General features: G+C 40.8%; 1 protein-coding gene across 1 annotated transcript in view; it reads left to right on the top strand.

Annotated features, from left to right (window-relative positions):
• Nucleotides 1-18662, top strand: part of pten (phosphatase and tensin homolog) — a 75456-nt gene that overhangs the window by 31968 nt on the left and 24826 nt on the right. The window contains exon 5 of the mRNA XM_003224371.4: nt 3936-4174. Within this exon, the coding sequence (XP_003224419.1) occupies nt 3936-4174 (239 nt within the window). The remainder of the gene's footprint in view (nt 1-3935; nt 4175-18662) is intronic.

Raw genomic sequence — 18662 nt, 5'->3', positions numbered from 1 at the left:
CCCTGATACACAAACAGTAGAAAACAAATGTATCCAAGATACATAAGTAAACAGATCTTAATACAGCTTACTTTCCCGTTTGTAATATCTATTGCCTGGGTTTTGTTGGTTTTTGTGTAGTGTGTATTTCACTAGAAATGAGTGTTTGATGGTCAAGGTTGTCCTGCTTTGTGTGTTTTTAGTTAGTTGGCATTATGTTGTAAAGTATGTGTTTGGGAGCATCATCCATTTTTGTGTCACGAGTCACAAGGGTTGCCTGCTTGAAAATGAGTGTTTTGTGATTGGATATACCAATAATTGCTATTTTCTGAACACCTGCAACACTCAAAATTCCAAAAGTGTTTCATTTGAAATTTTGCAATTTATTAACAAAACAAAGTAAGCCATGTAGGGGTTAGGCAACATCTTTATTAGGGCCATATGAAAATATGAACGAAAAAGGGCTATCATGATACTGATAGTCAGAATCTTAAGAAAAGTGAAGAATGAAACATGTATGGTCAGTATGGTTGTCCCTCCACAAAAGGGTTTTGACTTTCGTGGATTATTCACAGATTTTATTTAAAACATTCTTTCTCGGAATGTGTAGGTCCTCCAATTGTCAGCTTTCTTCTGTTATGTTGGAGGACCTAGACCAGTAGCGCTCAAACTTTTAAACAGATGTCCAGTTCACAGTTCCTCAGACTGTTGGGGGTCCAGAAAAAGACTTGAATAAATTCTATGCATACTGCACTAACTTATTTGTAGTGCAAAAAAACCCATGAAAGAAGTATACAATATTTAAAATGAAGAACAATTTTAACCAGCATAAACTTACCAGCATTTCAATGGGAAGTGTGGGTCTGTTTTTGACTAATAAGATAGTCAAGTTAATTAGGATTGTTGTGTGCCTTCAAGTCATTTCAGATTTAGGGTGATGTTATAGCTGGGTGGTGGGTAAATGACCTTGGAGTTCCGCAACTGGCCCGTGGGCCTTAGTTGGGGCACTTCTGTAGTCAATTCTGTGGTCAGCTTCCAGCAGATGTTGACCATAGAGTCATGCTGGAAGACCTAGGAATTCCCAGAGAGATGTTCTCCAAGTTAAAAAAATAGTTATTTTATTATTTGTGGCTTTTCACTTTTGTGGAGGTCCTGTGACCCTAACCTAGAGAATGTGGAAGAACTGTAGAATGTGGTGTGTTGATTTCAAGTTAATCACAGTGCTGGGACCACCTCATAAAACAGCATTCCTCTAAACATCCAGTGTTTGTTTTAAAATGAATGCCTTTAACAGTAAGATGTTGCCTGCTCTTCCCATAACTTCGAAAGAGGCAGAATGGCAACTCTGGCAGGGAGAATTGGTCAGCTTGTTGTTCTTACAACACCTCTTCTGAGGCTACGGGATAGGCAGGGTGGCAAAGAGCTGCTTTTTGACCACCTCAATCTACTTCATCACATTTACTAAATTTCACTAAGTACTGCACTTAACATCTGGGAAGCCATTGTTCTCATCACATTAGTTTGGCTTCAAGTGTAGGATAGAGCATTCTTTCCATGTTTTATGCAGCATTCTTTTCAAATGTTTCATGAGGTGGTGGGGAACTGGATTTTTGGTAATGATCTGGATGTTTGGCCAATTCTCCAATGTGATGGCATTTGTTGCTCCCAGGTTTAAAATGAAAGGTTTCCCCAATGTGTGGAAGGGAAATTGTGGGAGCAGCCAAAAGTACTTTTGTTAGGGAGAGCATTACCTTTTGCTCACCAAGTTTTTATTTTGCCAGAACATTTTTTTTAAAAAAAATAGCCTTTCACTTCTCTTCCCTTTCCATGCCTGTGCCTGTGCCAGTGCCTGTGCTTTGTGTTGCATGGGAAAGCCAGGAGAGAAGGATGATGATGATGATGATTATGCCATGTTTCCATTCTGTTCAGTCTTGGGAATTATAGTTTGAATGCTGAGTACCACAATACATTAAATTGTGTGATGAACATAGGGAAATCATCTGTTTCATTCCAACACTTCCCAGCTTCAATGTGATGACATGGTATGTACTGACTGACTGCCCAAGTTGGTTGGCAAACTGATTTACTTCTGCCCTACCCCTCCTATGGTCTCAGAAGAGGTGACGGAGCAGCAAGTCACTTTGCCAGAGTTGGTTGACTTTCTCCCCCCCCCCCCCCAAAAAAAAAAAAGGTACAGGAGAGGCAGGACAGCAATGAGCCCCTTTGCCAACGAAATCAGGCAACTAGCAGGTGCCTACACTTGAAGAGTTTAGTCGAAGGCTTTCACGGCTGGAATCACTGGAGTGTTATGTGGTTTCCGGGTTATATGGCCATGTTCTAGCAGCATTTTATCCTGACATATTTCACCTGCATCATCTGAAGATGCCAGCCACAGATACAGGTGAAACGTCAGGAGAAAATGCTGCTAGAACATGGCCATACAGCCCAGAAACCACGCAACATTCCGCTTCCAGAGTTGGCTGGCAAAGATGATTGCAGCTCCCCCCCCCCTTTTTTTTGGGATAGTTGAAAGAGCAGTGACCCCCCTCCCACTTGCTGGCTCCACAAGAAAGTATTGCCTTGCCCCTGGAGATATTCATGTTTTTTCCACTTTTGCAGGATCTCTATGCCCCTAACCCTCACATATATGGAGTGCCGACTGAATGCACACATACATGAACAAATATTCCCAGTGCAAGACCAATGGCAACTCATAATATACCAGTAGATTAAGATAATAGAGTTCTGATGCACTACATGACAGCAATGAATGGTACCTGCAAAGTATTGTGTATGATTGCCCTTGTGTTACTGTTTATTTGTAGTTTTTTTCTTGAATGCTGGTGTTATGTCTACTAAGATATAGGTTACAAAATTCAGACAGTCAAAAGTGCTGCTGTCCAAAGGAAATATTCAATCTATTATTGGTTGAGGTACTGCTTCCTAAAAAAAAAAATCACAGTAGTTTGGGGGGGGGGGGACTACTCCTGGATTTGGCTGGTGCCCTGATTATGGCAGTGGCCAGAAATGCAATTGTTCAGTTTACATTGATTCACCAATTTTGTCTCTTCATGTAGTCAGATCAAATAGTGTGTTATGGCAATGCATGTCTTAGTTACACCGTGAAATACCTTGAAAGTCAGAATCATTTGTGCTCTGGTTACTTAATGCCCTCTACAAGTTTGGCTGTTACAAAGTGTGTGGAATCAGGATTACGTCTAACAGGAGGTAGGGCCTTTTCCTGTAGCCTTGTTAAGGAACAGCTTGTCCCATGAGGCCCAGATTCCCTTTCTTTCTTCCTTGTACTAGGTTGGTTTTTATTGCTGAGCATCAGGTTTTTATCTCTGATGCCTTCCTGCACTGTATTCTGACTTTTACTTGATATTGCTTTCTTTGGATTTTGTTTGTTGTAAACAGTTTTGACTGATAAGAAAGTCAGTGTAGAAATTTGTACAAAATGTGAAATAAAGATTTGAAAGATGACACTCCTTATATGTGTAGATATTGGATAACATAACATATTTTGGCCATGCTCTGCAGCTCCCGCCCTTCTCCCATCCCATTAGTCAGCTCCATCTTCTTTTCTTACATTACTCTTAAAATCCATTACAATATAGTGTTGGCTTTTTGGATTTGGGACACATATCAAGTGTGCTCTAAACAGAGTTGTCTAGTTTTGAATTTTCAGTGATGTTAAATAATTCTGAACTGGAAAATGCTTCATAATACTGGTATTTCTGAACTAGATTTACAGGGTGAAACATTAGGATGAATTCACATAATGTAAAAAATGTAAAAAATGAAGAAGAGGAAGACAGATTGTATTTGGCATTGTGGTCCACAAATTGTGCAAGTGTGTATAAAACCTGTAATCACTTTAAATATTTTAAAATAGCACGTTACACGTAAAAGTGGTCTAATTCTTGGCTAATTGCTTCATTCTTTTTATTCTGTAGTTGCACAATATCCCTTTGAAGACCATAACCCTCCACAGCTGGAGCTTATCAAACCTTTTTGTGAAGATCTTGATCGATGGCTTAGTGAAGATGGCAATCATGTTGCAGCAATCCACTGTAAAGCTGGAAAGGGACGAACTGGTGTAATGATTTGTGCATATTTGTTACATCGAGGAAGATTTCATAAGGCACAAGAAGCCCTAGATTTCTATGGTGAAGTAAGGACCAGAGATAAAAAGGTGAGAATCTGCCTTCATCCCCAAATAACTTGTTATTTCATTTATAGGTTTTGTAGAATGCTATGAAGCTCAAATTTTTTGGGAGGCATTTTTAAATTGTGCCTGAATCATAAACATCCTGTATCCATAAAATATTGCTATGTGGTTATTAGTTGGTTTTGCATATGTGATCATCTCTCTTCCCCTAACATGTACAAAGTATGTAGAACTGTCCACTCTTTTTGCCTCCTCGATACAGATGATTTAAACTATGACAAATTAATTTTTAGTCCTTTCTAAAGAAGTTGCTGACCTATGCTGCAAGTGGTGAAACTGACCAATTTTTCTGTCTTCGTGTGGCTTCATTATTCAGTTATCCAGTTTTAGTTATTCCGCAGACCTTCTTACATCTTTAAAAAAACAACCTCAGTGTCTCCTTGAGAAGAAAATGTATTATCTATAGAAAGATGCTGTGTTTTCACATAGCTTTTTGGATAAATGGTCAGTTTCACCTTCAACTCTTCAGTTCCCAAGTTTGTTTTGGTACAGAATCCACATAGAACCAGAATTATAATTTTTAGATATTTTACGGGCACAACTTTTTTTAAAAGGACAAAAATAATCCAATATTAACCTATTTTCACTCAGTGAAAACTTTTTGTTATGATGGATGAAGATTGAAACGCAATATGTGTTGCTGCATGTGTTTATTTTAAATTTTGTATTAACATTTCTCTGTGTAATGGTTCTAGCTACTTTGAATTTTAAGTAGGTTCATATTTAAGGGCTATTTTTATGAAATTTGGAGTGGGAATGAGAAATATATCAGTTTGGCTATAGATCTGTTTGAGAAATGGCATTGGTCTCATATATGTGAACAGGTATATGATGACTTCATGTGTGATTACCTATCTCTTTTGTTGATATTTTGCAATTCTTAGTTACAATAGGCAGCTACTTATGACAATGAAGATAAATGAGGTGTTTTCTGAATTCATTTTTGTTTGTTGCACAAGAGAAATGAACCCTGACAACATGATGAAATATTTTTGCCTGTTTGATGTATAAAATTACTGATTCTGTAAGGTGGCAAGCAATATTCTGATTGTCATATTTTTCCTGACATTAAATCTATACTCATGAAGGATAACAATATTGTACTGCAGTGGAAAATGTAGCACTTCTAACAAAGAAGAGTGCATACCTTTCCCATATACTATCTGTAAAATACTATTTACCCTATGGTTACACTAATGGATAAAAGTTCTTAATTTATAGTCCTCGAGATTACTGCAAAACAGATTTTAATTCTGATAAGCTTCCTATGACTGTATTTAATAGGGAATGACAAAATTAAATTAGAATACTCACTTAAACACTGTGGATTAAAGATTGCAGCTTTAATTGTAACTTTAATTAATAAAATAAGGTGTTTTGAAAACTCCCTCCTTCTGTAAATTGTTACCTATTAGTCTGTCTTTCAAAAATTAAAATTCTGTTCCAAACACTTTCTTGGTTTTATACAGACTACATTAGGAAATCAATCATATATATTGACTGAAAGAACTGTAAAGTTCTGGAAGGCAAGGAACATGACTCCCTGCCCCCCACTTTCAACCAGTAAATTTTTAGGTGTTAGCCAGTTCCCCTTCCCCTCAAACATAATGCAAGTAGTTGCAGAGAGAGAAAAAATCTTCAAAAGCTTTATAATTGAATTTATATATTTAATATCTTTCATCTTTCAGAATTCACAAACTCCTTGAGCTTGATTATCAATGACATTAACTTGTTCAAAGTCTTTCCATTAAGTGTCTTTTTACTTTGTCATCTAAGTTTTCCACTGTAATATGTTTAGGTCCAAACATTTGGCAATGAGACTTCTTGCCACTGGCTATTTAAAGCTTATCTTCATCATTTCTGTGCCTCACGCACATGGGTTTTGTGCCTGCACAGACTCCAGTTTACCAGTTGTTAGGATTTCTGGGAATTGAAGGCCAAAACATCTGGGGACCCACAGATTGAGAACCACTATCTTAAACCCATGTCAGTTTTGTCAGCTACTGGGAAAGATATTGCTATATATATAAATACAGCACACTGTAGTAATTCTGTTCCTTTGTGATCTCTAGATAGAAACTTGTTTCATCTGCAGGGGGTTCTACTATCCTGCATTTCCTATTACATCTTTGCAAGCAAGGACTGGCCTTCTCTTCATTGAGCATTTATTTGGCTATGATTGTAGCATATCAACCAGTGCCTCCTAGATCAGTCACACTATCCTTACATCCCATTCTTAAGAAGTTTCTAAAACATCTATTGCACTTCAATCAACTGGTGACTTTATTTCCTTTGCTATGGCCATTGTGTCTAGTATTTTTGTAGCTGATCTGCAAACTTTTCAAACCAGAGGTTTCTACTATTGAATGTCTCCTCATATTGAAAGTGGCATTTCTTGCAGCTGTCACCTCTATGAGGTGAGCAAGTGGGATTGTGGCACTTTGTTCAGATGAGCCATTTGTGTTTTTCATTGGAACAAGGTAGCCCTATGACCAGATATCACAGTCATGTCACAATTTCATTTCAACCAGGAGATTGTCCTGCCTACTTTCCATCTGTAGTCAGCAATGCAACTGAAAAAAATAACACTATTCTTTTGACATATGATAGCAACTTGCACTTCATATTCAGTATATGACTGAGTAGTGTAATACTCAGTAATAGACTGTTCATTTGTTATGAGAAATCCTCAAAAAAGAACCAGGTGTTATCTCAGTGATTCTCGAAATGCATTGTACAGATCATGTAAGTAGCCTATAAATTCATCAAATAATATACTCCGCTAGAGCAGTGACCTTCTCAGCTGTGTTACTACAGTAGAGTCTCACTTATCCAACACTCACTTATCCAACGTTCTGGATTATCCAACGCATTTTTGTAGTCAATGTTTTCAATACATCGTGATATTTTGGTGCTAAATTCGTAAATACAGTAATTACTACATAGCATTACTGCGTATTGAACTACTTTTTCTGTCAATTTTTTTGTATAACATGATGTTTTGGTGCTTAATTTGTAAAATCATAACCTAATTTGATGTTTAATAGGCTTTTCCTTAATCCCTCCTTATTATCCAACATATTTGCTTATCCAATGTTCTGCCGGCCCATTTATGTTGGATAAGTGAGACTCTACTGTATATGGTGTTTCTCTACCTGGCCTCATGGCACAGTCATCTATGGTCATCCAACATAAATTAGATTGCAGATCCAGAGCAAATACTAGTTTTGCATGTTCTGTGCTATCTTCCCTTCTCCAGCTTCCTGACTCACAAACTCTGGGAAGCCTCATTGTCATCCATTTGTGGGAGGCACAGATACCATAAGGAAGAATAGTTTTCATACCTGTAACTGTGGTTCTTCTGGTCGTCATCTATGCCCTCAGGCAAACTCACAGCACTTTCCTTCTTTCTGGTTGCTGTAACTTGGTTACATGAGGGTAGAGTAGCTTGCTAGGCTGGGAAATGCATGATAGACAGGAGGGGTAGTGCTCCTGCCAAACAGCTATTACACTATGTAACATGATTTTTGTTCCTGGGTTATAAATGTCATTTCCTAATTGGTTCTGTCATAAAAGCATTTAATACATTTATTAAACTGCAATCTTTTTGCTATATTTTTTCAATGAATATCCGATCAAATCTTAACCAATTCAACATAGTTTATGGGAACCACAACAGCAAAGTTTCTGGAGTAGAACAACTACTTTCAAAGTAAGTACCACACAATTAAACAGGAAATAACACTTTCAAACCAGGAACAGAAAAATCTTCAAATTTTGTTACATAATGTTATTTGTACTGGCTTCGTCCTCAGGACTGACAGGACAAGCTGTCGCTTCTCAGGTTTTAGGAAAGGGTTGGCATGAGTTGGCATTCCCATAGAGATGACCACTACTATCATAATTGCCAGCATCATCAAAAGGAAAAAAAAAAACAGGCAATATCTTCATACACTTTGCTAACCTTGTGTGAATTTTTGAGTCATTAGCTCAGCATCTAAAGACAAAGACTCTACCATTAAAGTGTTTATAATAATAATAATAAACTTTATTTATACCCCGCCACCATCTCCCCAATGGGGACTCGGGGCGGCTTACATGGGGCCATGCCCAGAACAATATAATATAACAAAATATAATAGAACAACAAATCATAGCACATTAAACAACACAATAAAAGAAAATATACACTACATTAAACAAGGTCAAAGAACAATAAAACCAAGGGCGGGCCACATGAACACTAGATTAAAACTCGAGGTGAGAAAGGAAGTAGGAGTAAAAACCACAGAGGACAGGATCATAAAGTGGCGGTGCGATGTGGAGGACAAATATTGAAGGAGAGCAGCAAAAGGGATGTATGTAGTGATTACTCTCCAAAGGCACAACGGAAGAGCCATGTTTTCAGGTTTTTCTTAAAGGCTGCTAGTGTGGGGGCTTGCCTAATCTCACCGGGCAGTGAGTTCCACAATCGGGGGGCCACAGCAGAGAAGGCCCTCTCCCTTGTTCCCACAAGGCGGGCCTGAGATATTGGCAGTGGTGACAGGAGAGCCTCCCCTGACGATCGAAGGGATCGGGCAGGTTTATGATAGGAGATACGGTCACGAAGGTAGGTGGGTCCCAAACCGTTTAGGGCTTTATAAATGATGGTCTGCACCTTGAATTGGGACCGGAAGATGAACGGCAGCCAGTGGAGCTCCTTAAACAGGGGAGTAGATCTCTCCCTGTAACTCGCCCCCGTTATTAGTCTGGCCGCCGACCGCTGGACCAGTTGTAATTTCCGGGCCGTCTTCAAGGGAAGCCCCACGTAGAGTGCATTACAGTAGTCCAGTCTAGAGGTAACTAAGGCATGCACCACCGTGGTCAAGTCAGACTTCACGAGGTATGGTCGCAGTTGGCGCACAAGTTTGAGTTGTGCAAAGGCCCTCCCGGCCACCGCCGACACCTGCGCCTCAAGCGTCAGCGCTGAGTCCAGGAGGACCCCCAAACTGCGGACCTGTGATTTCAGGGGGAGTGCAACCCCGTCCAGCACAGGCTGCCACCCAATACCCCGATCAGACGAGCGACTGACCAGGAGGGCCTCTGTCTTGTCGGGATTGATCCTCAGCTTGTTCCTCCTCATCCAGTCCGCCACAGCGGCCAGGCACTGGTTCAGCATCCGAGGGGCTTCCTTGGAGTCAGATGGGAACGAGTAGTGGATTTGCGTGTCATCTGCGTAGAGATGGCAACGCCCTCCAAAACTCCGGATGACCTCTCCCAGCGGTTTCATGTAGATGTTGAATAGCATGGGGGATAGGATAGACCCTTGCGGGACCCCACAGGTCAATGGCCAGGGGTCCGAGCAAGTATCCCCCAGCTTCACCATCTGGGAACGACCCTCCAGGAAGGACTGGAGCCACAGCAAAACCGTGCCACCAAGCCCCATCCCGGAGAGCCTCCCCAGAAGGATACCATGGTCGATGGTATCGAAAGCCGCTGAGATGTCCAAGAGAACCAGCAGGGTCACACTCCCCCTGTCCAGCTGCCTGCGGAGGTCATCCACCAAGGCGACCAAAGCCGTCTCAGTACTGTGCCCAGGCCTGAAGCCAGACTGCGAGCAGTCCAGAAAATCAGTGTCATCGAGGAATTCCTGGAGCTGCGTGGCAACCACCCGCTCCAGAACCTTGCCCAGAAACGGGAGGTTGGAGATTAGTCTGTAGCTGTTACATACAGATGGGTCCAGGGAGGTCTTTTTTAATAGCAGTTTTACCACCGCCTGTTTAAAGCAGGATGGAACTATCCCCTGGCCCAAGGAGGCATTTATAATAGCCACAAACCAATCCAACAACCCATCTTTGGCCAGTTTAACCAGCCAAGAAGGACAAGGATCCAGAGCGCAAGTGGTCGCCCTCACAGACCCAAGAATCCCCTCCACGTCATCAGGAAGAACAAGCCGGAAAGAATCCCACAAAATCGGACAGACAGGTACCTCGGTTACCTCCGCTGGAACTACAGTTAAGCTGGAGTCCAACTCACGGCGTATCTGAGCAACTTTGCCTGCAAAATGGTCTGCGAAATCGCTGCACTGAGTTGCCAAGTCATCGGGAAGCCCCTGGGTCTCAGGAGGCCGCAGGAGCTCCCCAACAACTCGGAACAACTCCGATGGCCTGTTGGCTGCAGACGCTATGCGGGCAGTCGTGAAAGCTTTCCTGGCTGCTCGCAAAGCCACGGAGTAAGCCTTAATAGCGGCTTTAGCCCGTGCTTGGTCGGACACATCCTGAGATTTCCTCCAGATGCACTCTAGTCCCCTCCTCGCACGCTTCATCACAGCCAGCTCCTCAGTGAACCAAGGAGTCGACGTGACTCTACGCAGCGAAAGGGGACGTTCGGGAGCGATCGTGTCAAGTGCCCTTGACAGCTCACTATTGTAGTGATCAGCCAGGACATCGACAGGATCGCCAGTCTCCAGAACAGGAAGATCCCCAAGAGACCTCAGGAGTCCATCCGGATCCATCAGCCTCCTGGGGCGGACCATCTTAGTGGGTCCACCACCCCTGCGGAGATTAGAAGACACGGCGAAACTTAAACAGATCAGATGATGGTCAGACCATGACAATGGAAGAATATTTTGCTCTTCCACTCTGACTGTCCCACCGTCCACAATAAAGACAAGGTCCAGCGTGTGTCCCGCCTGATGAGTGGGCCCAGATATAACTTGAGTAAGCCCCATGGTCGTCATGGCAACCATGAAATCCTGAGATGCACCTGTCAATGTGGTCTCGGCATGGATGTTAAAGTCTCCCAAAACTATGAGTTGTTGGGAGACCAGGGCCGAATTGGAGACCACTTCTGCTAGCTCAGACAGAGAGACTGCTGGGTTGCGGGGTGGACGGTACACCAGCAGAATCCCCAAGCTGTCTCGGGCTCCCACCTTCAAGAAGACACACTCGAACCTCGAAGATTGCGGAACGGCGCATCTGATCAGGGCGATGGACTGCCGAAAGATCACCGCGACTCCTCCTCCCCGCCCCCCAGCCCTGGCCTGCTGATGCACCCCGAACCCTGGTGGACACAACTGGGTGAGATTCACCCCACCCAGCTCGTCCAACCACGTCTCGGTGATGCATGCCAGATCCGCCCCCTCATCCAGGATCAAATCCTGAATGACAGCTGTCTTACCATTGACGGATCTGGCGTTCAAAAGCAGAACCTTAAGACCGGGGGGTCTGTCATGGAGACTACCACACCTATTCCTCTCCAGGGTCGCAAGAACTCTGTTGCGCTTCTCCCTGGGCAGCAAGTGACCGATCTTCCTCCTCCCCCACACCACCTCGATGGTGCCCCATCCGTGTGACCCCTCTTTCCCCTGGTGGATTGGCTGATTGAGGTTGCCTTCTGAAGGGGTTAGTCAGCTGTCCAAAGATGAAGAGCCTCCAAATGTACTTGTTTGTCTAGGGAAAGAGCCCATCTCCACTGGTCGGAGAGAAAAGGAGTCATCTGACATGGAGTCATCTGACGTGGAAAGGGGACTGAACAAGGGTAGCGTCTGTGGGTGGGATTGGGAGTTGAAGCAGGCAGGACTCGAAATTGGGGAGGGAGTCTCAAAATGGAACTCTGAGAAGGGGGCCAACACCGGCGAACATTCAACCCCATTGTTGGACATTATTGAATCTTGTATATCAGATTTCAGCCCGATGACCAAAGGGCGGATCAATGGGTCTACTAATACCCTTCTAAGAGTGATGCCCCACTGTTGTAATTTGGGCCCAAGTGAGAACAATTCCTCCACTAACAATCTGTCTTCCAGTCCAATAAGAAGACACGAGGAGCGGTTCCGGGATTGATAATCTCTATGAAGCCAGTCAATAGTCCTGATCTTCACTTCCGACCAGCTTACAGATAGAATTTGGGATAGAGATATCTGGACCGCTCTCTTAGATGTCCATCTGCCTCTGTTCAGTAGTGAGTCTGAAACTTCCACTGCCACATTGTTTGTTCGTAGCAGATGTTGAAAATTGCTGGGAGTGTCCAGAGATTGTCCAAACAATTCAGATGTTAAAGAGTTGTTTGTCCTCTGCAAGACTCTGCTGGTCTCCTTCCAACCATCCCTCCCCTTTCCCTCTCCCCCAGGCACAAACCCCTCCCCTCCCCTAGCAACTTCAGATCCTAGCCTACTGGCTACCTTCTGCCCCTCCAGCCTCTTCCTTCCCTGGCCTTCCAAAGCACTTGTTTCCTCATCAATGTTAATAAAACTGGCTGGTACAGTTGTTGTAATGTCCATAGGAGTAGAGTTTTTCACAATCAGGGAAATTCCTTTAAAAAGATGGTCAATTTTCTTGCTCAGTATCTCCATCTGATGTAAAACCGTACTGAACGATTTCCCCAGAAGATCACATAGGTAAGAGAGGTCATTATTCCTCAGAGTTTCCTGCATACTTATTTCCTATAACCTTCCAAAAAGCCTTCCTATAGTAAACCACTCTTGACCTTCAAAAATTCCAAGTTGACACACCGTTCCTACTGCCTATTTCAGTCAAACTTTCAATCAACAATATATCAACAAACATACACAAACCATCAATCACATTCCAAAACCTTCAGTTCAGCAATCAATTAAACTCAAGGTGCTCTCAAATCCTATGTGATCACTTCCTATGATCGTTTAGTCACTATAAATCTGTGTACAGTATACCTGTACCTACTACACTGATGACTAAGTAACTGGCAGACTGAGATAGCAAGTTGCCACAATAATTTCTCTCCCCGGACACATACAATTCATTGCACTATTCTCAGTCTTAATCCTGGATGTCTGAACAGCTTAAACTGTCTGCATCTAGAAGCTTGGAAAACCTCCATGGAATTTCCTTTATTAATGTCTACAACTTTATTCATCAATTTGATTTTTTATTGTACATTCTGTTTATTTTAAGAGAGTCCAATTAGTATCGTTTTTGTTTAGTTTTGTTTTGTTAAGGAGTTTTGTACTTTTCTTTCCCTAACTGCAGTAATCATGATGAACTATCTGGTGCCAATGGTTACTCATCAGTTTTTTCTTCTAAGGGGCAGCAGGTGTACACTTTTGAACTTTTTTTGGGTGGCAAACAAGAAATATCAGAGTAATTGCTTCGACCATTGCTGTCTTCCACAGGAGCAAGCATATCAGCTTGTCCCTGTGATGCAGGAATGTGGTAGGCGCTTGTATGATTTTTTTGTGCCAACAACAAATTGCAATACATTTTAGAGGATATTGGGAAACACAAGGTTGGGCATACAGAAGGAGACTTGAAGCTTTGCATGCAGCCAGAAGGCCATAGGGTTAATAGAGAATTAGTTGAATGCAATACGTTACGTTTTTGGAACCTGACATGATTTTAACAAATGGAGACTACAACTTAATTAAGCTAACAGTATGGATTATTTGATTGTTCTAAATTGTGTAGCCTTGCACATGTTGTTCAACTGTTACTCTGAGCAACCCTCTCTGGTATGGCCATGAATGAGGAATGCTAGGAACTGAAGTTCAACCATGTCTTGAGGACCACTTAATACTTATTACAGTTGAAATTCCATTGTTAGTCTCCAGCTCATGGTTAACCTACTTTATGTAAGTTCTATTGATTCCATGGATGTACGCTTAATTGCAGTAAGAATAAAATTGAAGCATTTGCATTTTGCTGCCTTAATTGCCATGCTTGGCTATATTCCTAAGACATGGTATCCAATAGCAACCAGTGTACTGAAGTCCTATAAGGTGGACCAAGACTTAATTTACTTACTGTTTAAATTGTGAAGATTAAATACCTCACTCTTGGAGCTCCTGCATGTTCTTTTAAATATAGACTGTATTAGTCACTGTTCCATTAGGCACTGAGGTTATTCTTTTCAAAACTCAGCATCTTGCAGGCCGTCATAGCTGCTCAAGTCCAGTCCAAATATAGCTTTCTTGAATCCATGGCCAAGATCAACTGAACATTTCATGTAGATCATCAATTCTCCAAGTCAAATTTCTGGCTCTACATGAAATCTGCCATCTTCATCCATGTTTCCAGCATTTCTTTTACCAGAGACACCAGCTTTGATTCACTTATGGAGGTTTTGGTTTCTGAAGTCATCTATTTGTGTTTTGAAGAGGAGTACAGCTTATCCTAACAACAGATTAGAGCAGTAGTTCTCAACCTGGGGTCCCCAGATGTTTTTGGCCTACAACTCTCAGAAATCTCAGCCAGTTTATGAGCTGTTAGGATTTCTGGTAGTTGAAAGCCAAAAACATCTGGGGACCCCAGGTTGAGAACCACTGAATTAGAGATTTTGTGATTTAGTGTCATGAGGAAATGTTTTTCTGGAGTAGCTATGTTGGCCATAAAACAACAAAAATTAATCCTATGGTGATACCATTAGTGGGCCATCAAAAAGTGAGCCCTGTCCCTTCCAGCCCCCACCCCTCAACACACACAATGGACATAAGTGGAAACAAAATTATAAAAGAGGTAATAACATTGGGTTTTTTCAGATGATTATAAAGTACCCCCCCCCCCCCCCCCAACACACACTCATGTATTTACAACTTGGAGATGCTGTCCTCTATTTTTACCTATCCAAATTAATAGGTTAAAATGTAGAAGTTTCACATACTATCATGGGAAGCCTTGCATTTTTGGACACAGGAATGTACTGGATATACTTGTGTATAAGCTTGAGATTTTTGTGCCAAAAATATGGAGGGTAAAACTTCCTTTTAAAAAAATAGTATAGAGGGAACATACTTAGGAAGAGCTAACAAGAAGGAGAGGATCTGTCATGTCACTACTGTAGAGAAGGATTCTTTATGTCCAATTTGTGAGCACCATTATCTACATACTTTAACTTATTACATTTGTACTTATGCCTGATGGGAAGGTTTATTAAAATCTCTATAGTTCTTTGTATCTTAATTACAAAATTTTGTTGGCTTAGTTTTCTTGATAGTGACTTTCTGCAGTAGGAACCTTTTTAGTATTTCCCTCTTTTTGCTAATATTTTTAATCTACCCTTCATGATTACAGTTACCAGAGAAGTGTATAAATGTAATGAAAACCCCAAACAAAGACATGAAATACATATAAGACAGTTTGGTGCATAGCTCCCATTCCTCGAAGAAGAATGCAGGCAGTAGCATATTGGGTTGGTTTAACCTCTGGATTGCTAGTAAAACTGAATTACTATGTCATGAAATTATGCATGTCTAAAAAGTGTGTCACCAACATGAAATGTTTGGAAAGCTATTCTCTATTCCACAGTGGCTCACTGTATCTCTCTGCATCATCATTTCAATCCATTTTTTGTTTGCCTTCCTTATTTTAAAAAACCTTCTAAAACGTTTCATTCTTCAGTAAAGTATAGGAAACTACAAATAAAAGAGTTTTTGTGAAACAGTTATAATTCTGAGGTCTGTTTAGAAAATTGACTGAGCTAGATTTAAAGAAACTACATTGTTTCAAAAAGAGTCATACATTAGCTGAACCTCAAGTTATGGATACAATATTACAAAGAATTTGGTGAGCCCTACTTGGATAGTGTGTGTATTCTCAGAAGGAGCCACTTCAGTTAGTTCTTCTCATGATTGTGTCATGAGCCTCCAGTTAGTGTGTTACTCTGTAGTGATTTTCTACAGGTGACATCAGCAGCTCTTTGTGATATATATACAGTAGAGTCTCACTTATCCAACGTAGAACATTGGATAAGAGAAAATGTTGGATAATAAGGAGGGATTAAGGAAAAGCCTATTAAACATCAAATTATGATTTTACAAATTAAGCACCAAAATATCATGCTTTACAACAAATGGATAGAAAAAGCAGTTCAATACACGATAACATTATGTAATAATTACTGTATTTATGAATTTAGCACCAAAATTTTGCAATTTATTGAAAAATTAACTACAAAAACATTTGACTACTAAAAGGCAAACTGCATTGGCTAATACAGAACCTTGGATAAGCGGAGCTTGGATAAGCGAGACTACTGTATATCTATATATCTATATAAAAGAGTGATGGAATCAGGGCACCGGACAAAACAACAAAAATACAGGCCCCCCAACCTCGAAATTTGACAACACAACCCATCATCCTAGGTTGATATAACAAAAAGAAAAAAAATAAAGTACTAAGTAGAGGGGGAGCAATAATTGTTTTTATCCAGTTGCTGCCAGTTTAGAGGGCTAATCTCTGCCTACTTGGTCTCCTAGCAGCCAACTCAGCCAACGGACAGCCAGGGTTCAGTTAGGGAGGAACAGGCAGATTTAGGCCTCTTCCACAGATCACCTAATTTGCACTGGATTACATGGCAGTGTAGACTCAAGACCCTTCCACACAGCTATATAACCCATTTATAATCTTATATTATCTGCTTTGCACTGGATTATTTTGAGTCCACACTGCCGGATAATTCACTTCAGTGTGCATTTTATACAGCTGTGTAGAAGGGGCCTCATATAATCCAGTTCTAAGCAGATAATATAAGATTATCAATATACAGTAGAGTCTCACTTATCCAACATAAACAGGCTGGCAGAACGTTGGATAAGTTGAATAATAAGAAGGGATTCAGGAAAAGTCGATTCAACATCAAATTAGGTAATGACTATACAAATTAAGCACCAAACATCATGCTATACAACAAATTTGACAGAAAAAGTAGTTCAATACACAGTAATGCTATGTTGTAATTACTGTACAGTAGAGTCTCACTTATCCAACATTCACTTATCCAATGTTTTGGATTATCCAATGCATTTTTGTAGTTAATGTTTTCAATACATCGTGATATTTTGGTGCTAAATTCGTAAATACAGTAATTACTACATAGCATTACTGCATATTGAACTACTTTTTCTGTCATCTTTGTTGTTAAACATGTTTTAGTGCTTAATTTGTAAAATCATAACTTAATTTGATGTGTAATAGGCTTTTCTTTAATCCCTCCTTATTATCCAACATATTCGCTTATCCAACGTTCTGCTGGCCCGTTTATGTTGGATAAGTGAGACTCTACTGTATTTACAAATTTACCACTAAAATATCACAATGAATTTAAAACACTGACTACAAAAACATTGATTATGAAAAGGCAGACTGTGTTGGATAATCCAGAACATTGTATAAGCGAATGTTGGATAAGTGAGATTCTACTTTAATATGAAATAATTACTGGGATAGAATAATGCAGAACAATATAATCTCTAGAACCAGGACAGTACATAAAGACCAACAGTCTGAAAGCAGGGAAATTGGAAATTCCACAAAGGAAACAATCAGGGCCAGCTAACACCTCCCAAGAAAGGGTTCTTCCAGAAAGGAAGCTGAGAAGGGGGTGAAGCACTGTGTATTACCGAAGTCATTATTATTACTATTATTATTATTATTATTATTATTATTATTATTATTATTATTATGTTGCGGTCAACCGTGAAAATGAATACAATCTGGCTCCAAGTATTCAAAAACACTAAAATCAGAATATATAAAAATTAATGTGGTATAATAAAACAGAACAATACAATCTCTAAAATCAGAACACTAAATAAAGAACAACACTCTGAAAACAGGGGAATTCCACACAGGAAACAATCAGGGCCAGCTAACACCTCCCAACAAAGTATTCCCATCATCAAAGTCTGGCAAATCATCTGTTTTCTCAGGGCCACAGACAGTAGAAGCACATAAAATATTGCAAACAACACCACTCTGAAAACAAGGGAATTCCAGACAGGAAACATTCAGGGCCAGCTAACACCTCCCAACAAAAAAATTCACTCAGGGAGGAAACAGCCAGGCTTTAAAGCTGCAAGGCCATTACATCCTAATCATTTTCCCTAATTGCAGCATTCATACTTGCCTCCAACAGACAAAAAAAACCCAATCAGAAATATTGTATATTCACAACCTTTAGGAAATAATATCCCGTGATGGCGCAGCGTGTTAAAGCGCTGAGCTGTTGAACTTCTGGACCGAAAGGCCGCAGATTTGAATTGGGGGAGCGGAGAGAGCCCCCACTGTTAGCCCCAGCTTCTGCCAACCCAGAAGTTCAAAAACATACAAATATGAGTGCATCAATAGGTACTGCTCCGGTGGGAAGGTAACGCCGCTCCATGCAGTCATCCCACATGACCTTGGAGGAGTCTACGGACAACTCTTCGGCTTAGAAATGGAGATGAGCACCAACCCCCAGAGTCAGGGGAAAACGTTTACCCTTTATCTTAACTACCGCCAATTCCTCAATACTTTATTTCTAACATACTACCATACTTCGCCACAGCAACGCGTGGCCGGGCACAGCTAGTATGTATGTATATGTGTGTGTATATATATATATGTTTATACTAAGGAAATCATGGACATTTTAAACTTGGAATACTCCCCTGTTTACCTTTGGGTAGCAACTGGAAGGTGAAAATCTGGAACATTTTATGAAATCCCCCTTTTTTAAA

Source organism: Anolis carolinensis, chromosome 3, assembly GCF_035594765.1.
Source record: "Anolis carolinensis isolate JA03-04 chromosome 3, rAnoCar3.1.pri, whole genome shotgun sequence".
NCBI classification, from domain to species: Eukaryota; Metazoa; Chordata; class Lepidosauria; order Squamata; family Dactyloidae; genus Anolis; species Anolis carolinensis.
The sequence above is the reverse complement of the archived record's forward strand: the minus strand, read 5'-3'. Positions and strand labels throughout refer to the sequence as shown.